Source organism: Etheostoma spectabile, chromosome 17 (assembly GCF_008692095.1).
Source record: "Etheostoma spectabile isolate EspeVRDwgs_2016 chromosome 17, UIUC_Espe_1.0, whole genome shotgun sequence".
Lineage (NCBI taxonomy): Eukaryota > Metazoa > Chordata > Actinopteri > Perciformes > Percidae > Etheostoma > Etheostoma spectabile.
The window spans coordinates 7,654,705-7,665,157 of record NC_045749.1 but is presented as its reverse complement, the minus strand read 5'-3'; the positions used below and the strand labels follow the sequence as shown (position 1 = coordinate 7,665,157).

Here is a 10,453-nt window from a genome sequence, read left to right as displayed (position 1 = left end):
AATGTTTTAGTTTGGCAGCTCAGTGTGCACTTTAAACATTTTATTTTTTTAAGTATTTTTATATAAAGCATAATTGTGCCTGAAATAAAGTATTTACCTACACCTTATTCTTGTTTAAAATCATTTACATATATATGACTATATATATGGAGCATGATAAAAAGGTTACCTTGAAATTGTGGCGTGAACAGTGATTCAAGGAAAAATTTGGGTGCACCTTTTAAATAAAAAAAGTTAGGCGCACCAGTACAAACAAGGCACAAAGTTAGTCTGGAGCCCTGCTTGAACTTGGAAAGCAAACCTTATACACAGACAAGTAGAGACTTGCAAACTGCTCACCTATGTACTATACAATTCATCTTACACACTTACCTTTGTCTACAATATGGTCCAAACCGCCCAGTAGTCGCAGTTCTTCTTTGAACCAATCTCCCGCTCTCTTGGAGGTTAGAGAGAGCAATGTCTCCATGGCAAGGTGGCCGGTCTACACAGAAAAAACAATGTCAACTCAAAAATTACCAGCATACACTTTTATTTGGCATAACACATTTGTCCTACTGGGAAAGCTAGACATCTGACAGTGTAAGGAGGACATGAGCCCATTTTAATAACTAATAGCTATTTATAGCTATTTGATAACACACCGTGATGTTTTCCAAGTCAAGGTGCTTGTTGTGCACAGTCTCGCACAGCTTCCTGATCTTCTCCTTGACTTTTTCCACCTCCTTTGCAGTGAGTTGATCCTGGTGAGCTGAGTAGTCCTGGTCCAGTTCTAGCAGCTTGATCATAAGCTCCAGACAGGCCCTGTCTAGATCCATGTTAAGACGATCCCGACTCAGAATGTACATCAGAGCAGCCGTGCACAGACCAAGGTTCTGATAGAACAGCAGAGAACGGCTATTACAAAAGTGGTGCTGAGCATACAAACGATTTAAACACCCTGGCTGGACCATCTGGAAAAACCTGAAACCTGTCCAGCATTCTCTAAATTAGGAAACGTAGCTTCAAACACATGTATTTGCGTCTGTGAAAAGTCTTAAGTGTGGAGAAATACAGCACACTAAAAAAAAGGTCACACTTCAAGGATAACTGAAACTGTATTGAAAACCTGAGTCTACTGAATTTAATAAGTTCTGAATTTTAAATAGCTGCAGTGTGTAGACATTTAACGTTGTTAATTATGTATTTGCTAATGTTCATTAGCAAATATTGCAGAGGTGTTCAAGATACTAAAACAAACTTCACTCTCTTCAGTTTAAATGTCACATTTTCATACTGTAAAGCTGCTCTAAACTGTTGCTTAAGGCTTGAGACAATTTAACAACAATCTTGACAGTACAGACAGACAATGCACGCCAGAAAAAAAAAGAGACATACATTGAGCAATACATTAATACAGTGAACATATGAGACAAGGACTTGCATTTTTAAGATACAACTAAAAGAAAACAACTACATTAAAAATGGCATTGACAAACTTGGGCATTAGTTTCTGATTTGTACTTGTTGAATCAGATGAGTCTGTCTATTTCTTGTCTAACCCTGACACAAGCAGCAGCTACGGTTCATGGTTCAAACTCTAATAAAACAATAATTACAAAGTTTGGAATGGAAACTTAAGTGTACATATTTACAAAGTACTAAGTCAACAACTAAAGCAGCAATTATTTAAAAGTGGAAAAGTGGTAAAACATCTCCAGTCACTAGTTAAAAAATGTTTTGAGAGATATGACAACATAAAATTGACAGAAAAAGAGTTTTACTGACCGAGTGTTGTGGAGCATCACTGAGCATTTTGAAGACCTGCGCCACTTTCCCTCTGGCCCGCAGGTGCATCCTGAAACCAGGCATGGCACAGCGTGTGGCCAGGCTGATTATACTGCAGCAGGGAGAGAGGAACAGAAACACATTCACGGTGGTCTTTCGTGAGTGGGTTTCTTTTTCACAATAAATGTAGCTGTGTGCTTTATCAGACTACAGAAAAATGAGCTTAATCTCAACACATTACCCCAACATGGTAGAAATGTGGAGGACAGAGTGCAAAGCTAAATATAGGTACACATACTACCTCAATAGGGCTTAATATTTTTGTGTTATTTAAAAAAAAAAAAAAAAAAAAAAAACTTTCAAATAAAAAAGCGTGGATGAATGTAGTGGATGATTTGTCATTAAGAAGTGCAAAAACAATGTATATTGCATGTGAACAAGGGATTTGAATAAAAAAACATATTTAATATTTTAAAACATATTTAATTTGTATTGCTACCTTCAGCTGCTCTTGGTTAGAATATTTAACAATTTTGATTTAAGAATCAAACTTCAAAAGCTTTGATCAAATAAAGCAGCTGTTCCTGTAATTGCTTTATGAATAGGCTAGGCTAATACTAGGTAAATGTTAGGTGACAGGTGCTTGTACCATTCAATCATCAACTTAGTGAGGTACTTGGTACCCATACAAATCAGTACCATCAGGATGCCACTAGAAAATAAATGTCAGAGCATCAAAATTTCCTCTAAAATCTCCTCTGTAGAACTGCACAGAAAAGGCAGCACTAAGTGTTTATTCAACTTACCTAAGGCATCTTGTGTTGAGTGGCTGACTGCTCTTCAGCCCTGTCTCCAGGTACTCAAAATCATCTGTGAACTCTTGATTCTCTCCAAACTCCACCACGTCATTGAAGTGCTTCACATGCTGCACCACCGTGTACAGCTGGTGGAAGGGGAATGGGGTTAATGACAGGTAATTTGTACAGGTGCATCTGCCCAGAGTCACAATCAACTTGCACAAACAGTGATAGAACTGCTCTTATTGTTAAAGTCCCCACTATTGGTTTCATTACCAGCAAAAGCTGACTGTGCTAATACCCATCATCAATAATAGCTCAGCCTGTGGAGTTAGGGCCTGTGTCCAGCGCACACATTGTTTAAATAGCAAATGTGCCCATCTTTGTGCCCATGGGCGTGCTGGTCTTACAGGGTGGTGTCTTCAGGTCTTGTCTAAAGTCCATAGTGCTGCATTTCATTGTTATTTTAACAGTGCATTATTAAAATGTGCCTAGACTTGTGAACAGCGCAAACATGCAAAAGATTCAAAATGAAAATATTAAAATGTGAAATTGTATGAAAGATTACATACATACTTTTTCTCTGATTATTATTAAAACTGTTTGCATAAGAATACCATATTATACCAATCACTCTAAACAAGATAACCATAGAGCAGTCGTCTGTCCTTGTGAAAGGCACAGGATGTTTCTGGGGGCAGAGCAGGCAGAGGAGATTCCCAGACCGAATGAGATAAACTGAGATCAACTTTGTTATGACTTTATAGTAACATCCACTTTGTATAAATAAGTGGCTGTAGAGAGCTTCTAGATGGGCATTGTCTGTACTATTCTGTAGTGTGGAAACTGTCTCCTTGTGTTCACAAGTAAAAATGAACTTTGATATAACTTCAGTGGTCTCTATCTATTCTTGAAAATGAAATTATGCTATCAGAAATAGTAGTATGATATGAACTGCTGGCGCGCTTTCACTTCACGCACGCGCAGATCAGCTTCTTCTTTCATTCCTGCTCAGCAAATTCGCCATCATAATAGCAATGGTCCAAGGTACAAACGCGCCTGGCATTTAAAGAGAATGGGAGATGACACTCTGATTGGCTTATTGCATGTTACGCCCAAAACACAATTATTATTAATTAACCCACAAAGTACAACCCTTTTGAACAATGCGCCCGACGCACGGACCCTTCTTTCCGCCGTCAAACTAGCAAAATTGGATTTGGACGCGCACTAAACACAGCTGCGCGAAGCACTTCACACCGTGCACTTAGATCGTTAAAATAGGGCCACTATCAACAGTCATGCTATGTGTGTGCACTGTAGGGCAGTTTAAATTAAACCAGCTACAGTCATCATTGCTACATCAAATCTACAAAGGGGCTCATACAGTGAGCTTTACATGCATCAAATCAATGCTATTCTTGTACTGTATAACCTGCATCAAATAGGTAAAAGCCGCTTGGCTGAGTATGTAAGAGAGAGATATGGTGGAATTTCCAGAAACACCATGTTTTGGTAACATGAGACAAAAATAAGCTTGGACAACATCAGGTCATTCATCGATCACAGGTCAGGGCACGAGAGTATAAGGTCAGTCTCTAATAACTAAGCCATGCATATGAATAAATATGTTTGTGTCTATGCAGATTCAGGGAAAGTAGGCAGCTGCATGATAAGGGAATGTTTCGTTTCAGGACTGTCTCCTTTTAGAGTTTGTTGAAAAGAGATTAAAGGGGCCTAACACATTGTAGCATACTTCCGAGAGAGAGGGTTGAGTATGTTTACGGCATCCGCAATATCTTTGTGTTAACACATCCAGCATGAGTTTAAATGCACTTACAGGAAGACAGGAAGATGGGATGGCACCCAAATTGTACTGTGTGATCCTAATTTCTCCTCAATTGAGTGTGCATTAAATGCTTCTGTGTAATTGATCAAGGTCTCCCAAATACTCTTTACATACGTGAAATGAGTTGTGCTGCTTTTGAGCTTTTAAATTAAACTTAGAATTAAATTCCTAGCTACATACAACAAATGTAGTAAAAACTGAACACAAATAAGCATTACGCTGCGAAAGGCCTCAGCCGATGTCTAAAAAAATCTCAGTGTGCTGCGGGCTCACCTCCTTGTGCTCCTTCCTGCATTTGAGCGTAGTGACAATATCCTGGTTGAGTCGCGTGGGGAGAGTCTCTGACTTAATGACTTTGGGCGGTGGTGGGGGGGCTTTGAACAAGCCATCATCTTTATGGGAGTTGCTGTCCTTGCTGCTGCACGATAAAACCGCCTGAGGAAGAAAAGAGGCGGAGAAATGGGGCTCATACCAAAGTAACAAAATCTGTTTAACGACATGTCCGCAAGATTTACCATAGCTGAATAGTCTGTTAAGCACACAAGTCTTTAATAAGTGTTAACAGATGTCAGATGAGTTAGTGCTTAGTTAAAAACTACTTGAAATAAATCTCAGTTGCCAGCTTAGATTGTCTATGAACCAACATGTATTTCCACGGGGCAAATTCAACAATATACACATAAACCCAGGTTCAATTGTCTGTGAACAGAAAGAGACTGATTAGAGCAATTAACTGTTGACTACTAAGAGACCAATAAACAATATCCTGGGTTGTGGACAGTAGGGAATGGGAAATTCTGTAAATAAATGCTATTAGTTATTCTTATTTGTTTAACATAATACCGTGTAATTTTGTTCCCAAATGTGTGTCAAAATGAATTCATTTAACTGCTTCAAATGAGAACTTTAAACATCACAAATGTACCCTTTTCGCACACTAAAGTAATAGCTAAACTCAATACCAATAACCAGTCAGAGAGCGATTTCTTACCGGAGCAGTTTGAGATCGAGAAAGTGGAGGCACAGGGATCTCTTCAGGCTCAGGCTGATTCCAGTGGCGAGCGTTGTACACAGCTTTAGCAGGAGACTGGAATCCAGTAAGAATTGGTTATTTATCAAAACAGACAAAGCATAACACCTGATATAGGTGGACAATGTACATGTCATCCATTCATTTAGTGATGGAAATGTTCTGACAAGTAAAGCTCTAAGCACCATAAGCATTGCCACCCATACATGAACAAAGACGATGTGGAAACACTTTCATGTTAATCTCCGTTAACCATTCTAGCCCAAAGCTTAAGTTGTTGTTGTGCATCAGCACAACTCAACACACAAACACTGCATGCAGTAATCAGGACAATGGACTGAGACAACAGCAGCCTCGGAATAGAGCAAACAGTCCCAAAACATTTCCTAAAAATGACAGATTGTGCGACTCAATTATGTATTGCAAAGACAACACGGTGAATAGATTTTTGTCGATGATGTAGAAGCGGTAAACAAAATGAATTAGGAAGACAGACCGCAAATATCCCAAAGCTACTGCAAAACATGATCTAGATAAGCAGAGCAAATATGGGCCTTAGAGAAAAAATCAAAGTTTATTCTTATATGGCAGATGAGCCATGAGCTCATATTTTATCAGTCTATTTTTAGACAATGTGGATATTCTGTCATGTAAATGTAATTTAAACATATATAACATTAAAAGAAATGCTTATCCAAAGCCAAACAATGTCAGACCCTGGCCAGGAGGAAAGTCATGACAGCAGGTTAGATGACAAAGTTACTTTTGAGTACAAGTAGGCAGAAAAAGACAGATATTTCTAACATGCTCATATACCTTTTTGGGTCCACTGAATATCTTTTTTAGTCCACTGCCAATGTCCTTGGATTTGTCACTTAACTTCTCTGAACGTCCTTTCTGCCCCTCAGCGACGCCAGGACTGGAGTCATCGGAAAAGTCAAAAGCATCTGTTGGAGAAACCAGATTGTTAATGACGAGAAACAAAGTATGAATGGACTGCTGCTTTATCAATTATTTAAGTTTTTGGGGAAAAGTGCATGTTTTAGAAGTTTCTCTTCAGGCTACAAATATCTTAATCCCAATATCACCCAAACTGCATAGAGGTTAATTAAAAGTAGTCTATATCCACAACATTTCACTTCCGGGATTGCTCAGGTGCCGCCGGAAATTCTACCGAACGTCCCTCATTTGGGCCTGATGTCCGTTACCTTTGGCTGTATTTGTGTTGTATGTTTAAACTCCGGTGGATTTATGAGATCTATGGTTAACTGCTCCTTAGATCTCTGCAGGGTAGATCCAGACAGCTAGCTAGACTATTTGTCCAATCTGAGTATTCTGTTGCACGACTAAAACAACCTGAACGTTCCACCAAAACCGAGGCTATTTTGCAGCGGCAACATGACTCTGTCCGGCACTTAGCGCTGACCAAGATGGTTGTGATTGGTTTAAAGAAATGCCAATAAACCACAACACATCCCCCCCAGGTCTTGCCAGACCCTCCTTCACAGGGCTTTTCAAGAAGGTCAAAGTGAGACCAATTAAAAGTGATTCAAAGACCATGTATCTATAAATTAAGGATCTGCTCACCTGTATTGCTGCTGGCCTGGCTGTCCTGAGAGTCACTGGTATGAGGGCTGTCCACAGCAGAGCTCAGGGCAGCTAAGGCTGCAGCCGCTTTCTTGGCCTTTTTCTCTTTGGTCTGAGAGCTCTCCTCATCGCTGTCACTCTCGCTCAGGTCATCAAAACCAAAGTACTTGATCTTGTAGCTACTCTTTCCTGCCATGCCACCTTCTGGACCCTCCTCACCCCCCTGGTCCTCTTTGTCTTCAAAGCCAAAAAACTCTAGCTTGGTCTCAGTCTTGGTTTTCTTGGTCTTTGTCTGGGTGGGTCTAAACCTGGGAAGATACAGTGAGAGGACTTGTTTCATGTTTGTTTGTATTGCTTTTTTACTGAGGATGGGGGGAAGAGAGGGAAACTGAAGCAGGACAGAGCAAAACAAAAAATAAAAAGAAGCCATTGAAGCTGAACAAAAAAAAAAAAAGTAGGGGTCCACATTTGTGTATAACTCAATGAAGATAAAATGTCTTAGTGTTGTGAAGACACCACAATGTAACCACTCAAACATAATGCATATTATAACAATAGACCACATACACAAATGGAAGTGTTTCCAAAGAGCGGACAGACAGTCAAATTGAAAATACTTAAAATACTAGAACTGCACGCAGTTTCAACGGGGTCCAAGCCTCCCCGCGCCAGTTGTCCCCAGCGACCCGGGGAAATGTTCTATGTTGAGTATAGCGCCCGCTAAGGGCATGTCTTAACCAAATCTGGCGGAGAGCCTCCGGGCGGTGGGTTAAACAATCATTACTGGACTGGTTTTGATAGCATTTACTGTGGCAGAGATATTGCATTTGCAAATTTCCCATTTAAATGCAATGACTTTGTCAACAAAACCAACAAACGTTGATTATAGCGCCCCCTAATGGCCCATCATTACCAAATTTGGTATGAAGCCTCGGAGCAGCATGCCAAACAATCACCCTAAGTTTGGTGTCGATACCACGAATTTTGGCCGATATATGGCAAAGTCTGTTCATGAAAAACATGATGAATAATGTAGGCAAAAACACGTTTGACGTCATTGTAGCGCCACCTAGTGGGCAATTTGCGTGAAATTTGTTTTACCACCTTGGAGGGTCATACCAATGAATACTCTAAAGTTTGGTACCCATTGTACATCCGTCCTGTTAATTACACACAATGTAAGTGGTTGATCCAAACATTGGTCATAGGCCACGCCCATTTGAACCAATCAGTACCCCACTGTAAGGACCACCTCAGGAGTGGGCCTAGATGGTATCCATCAAATTTTGTAAAATTGGGATGAGCGGTTCATGAGATATAAACTTCTTGTATTTTTAGCGCCCCCTAGTGGCCAATGTTCTTGACATTTGGTTTAAAGCCTCAGAGGGTCAAACTTAGCCATGTTCTAAAGTTTGGTTTTGATAGTATTTATCTTGGCCGAGATATGGCAAAGTCAATGTTCTCGTAGTTAGCTACACAAATTTGTTTGCGCGTAATACGCGCAATTCTTATTATATAAATAATCTTTATTGAACTTATTGCCCAGTCAGTCTGGAGATGCTATGTGCCAAGTTTCGTGCAGATCCATTGAACGGTCTAGGAGTTCGAAAAAGTTGGTTTTCCATATATCGCGATTTTTCACGCATAAAAGTCTAGGCGGAAATGGGCGTGGCCTATATCACAAGATTCATTTGGATTCAGGGAACGCGTGGATGTAAGTTTTTTTACTATCCGATGTACGGTTTGGGAGTTATAGGGCCAAACGCGTGTTTTCTGGTATAGCGCCACCTAGTGTCGGAAGTGGGTCAATTTTTTTGGCTGAGGTCTTTGCGGACTTTCGGACCAGAAGTGAAAATGGCGCGTCGCCACCATGTACGGTTTAGGCTGCAGCACCAGTTTTATGTGGAGAAGAAAAATAAGAATAATTCTTGCGAAATCGCCTTGCGATTACTGCGGTGCACGCATCCTCGGGCTTGGACCCCTAATAATTTAAGTCAATTCAGTCATGATGGGTAATGTATGCAATGAGTGATATTAACATCCATCTAGATGTATAGAACATTTTTGTGCTATCCTCTGCAATTCTGTTGTTCTGCAATATTTCAAACTGATCCACACAACAAAAACATTGTGTACAGATACTGTATGTCAAACTATCAGCATACATGATAAACCTGTAGAATATAGGCTTTGTAGCAAGTGATTATACCTCTTGAGACATCAATATTAAGGTCTTTAACTATAATAGTGTGTATTTTGCTCCTCAGGGGCTGAACAAATTATATTTCATAAAACTCAAATCCTAATTGTGGAACCAGTGACGTTGAAGATAGGATTTCAAAGCCCTATTGTTATAAAGTGTGTGTGAATAAGTGCACAATGAAGTGCAACACAAAAGGGATGTTCATTATTAGTGTCTGACTCATTTTACTTTGAATACAAGGTACTATTAATGTCAATACTACAAAATCCTGAATGACTCACAATTTATGGAAGCTGACACATATCACAAATTACTTAACTAACTAGTCAATTTTGTTACACTAAGAAAATTGGGATGTTTAGTCCATATCCCCAAAAATCAAGAAAGATTGTTAAGACATGCCAATGACTCACCTGGTAGGTTTGGGGGGAGGAGCGTCTGATTTCTTCTTCATCTGGCCTGCATCTCCAAGGTCAGCAGGGACAGCTGGGGTGACCAGTTCATCAATGCCTCGCTCAATTGAGTCCTGGATGGTGACATTGCACACCGACAGACAGGAAGGGTGCAGAACCGTGTAGTCCCGTACCCTCCCGCCGCCCCGGCCTACGGGCTTGGCTGCCGTTTTAGCATTGGCAGCCGTACTACTTGCGCTAGCAGAAAGGACACTGTTGGGCTTATCTTGGGCACTCGCTGTTTCAGTGGGCTTGTTGCTGTTGTTTTCCACTGGTTCAGAGGATGTTTTGCTTGGCCTGGTGGGTCGCTGGTATTTCTTGCAGTTTGAGGCTCTTAGGGTAAATGGGGAAGGGGGGATGTTGTCCACTGGTTCTGGTGGAGGCTCTGAGGGAGGCTCCAGCTCAGCACCTTTGATTTCTTCTAAAGGCAGTTCGTCACAACAGGAAGAGGTTTGGAAGTCTCTGCTACCACCTGGTGCATCAGTGAAAAGTTTAAGGGAGGTGACTATATTTGGAGAGGAGGAGACAGGCATCTTGGGCGCTGAGAGGTTCTGATCATTAGAGAGGACTGTGTCTGACAAAGGGGCCTTGCATGCAGGTTTCTGGTTGCTATCTGATGTATTTTTGAACCAGGTTTGATTATTTTTAACAACCCTCTCTTCAGATGTTTGCTTGGCTGTAAATGGAGAAGACAATAACAGATGGTTATATGAAAACACAGACATTGCAACAAAATGGATAGCAAGCCCCAATCAAACAAGTGTAGAT

At 40.5% G+C, this 10,453-nt stretch overlaps 1 protein-coding gene across 1 annotated transcript in view; it reads right to left on the bottom strand.

The window, feature by feature from the left end:
- Positions 1-10,453, bottom strand: part of wapla (WAPL cohesin release factor a) — a 19,065-nt gene that overhangs the window by 6,399 nt on the left and 2,213 nt on the right. Inside the window, exons 3-11 of the mRNA XM_032540944.1 lie at positions 9,647-10,361; positions 7,031-7,338; positions 6,260-6,390; positions 5,405-5,500; positions 4,687-4,848; positions 2,574-2,710; positions 1,768-1,879; positions 645-875; positions 373-484 (exon numbers count right to left, since the gene is read on the bottom strand). Of these exons, the coding sequence (XP_032396835.1) occupies positions 373-484; positions 645-875; positions 1,768-1,879; positions 2,574-2,710; positions 4,687-4,848; positions 5,405-5,500; positions 6,260-6,390; positions 7,031-7,338; positions 9,647-10,361 (2,004 nt within the window). The remainder of the gene's footprint in view (positions 1-372; positions 485-644; positions 876-1,767; positions 1,880-2,573; positions 2,711-4,686; positions 4,849-5,404; positions 5,501-6,259; positions 6,391-7,030; positions 7,339-9,646; positions 10,362-10,453) is intronic.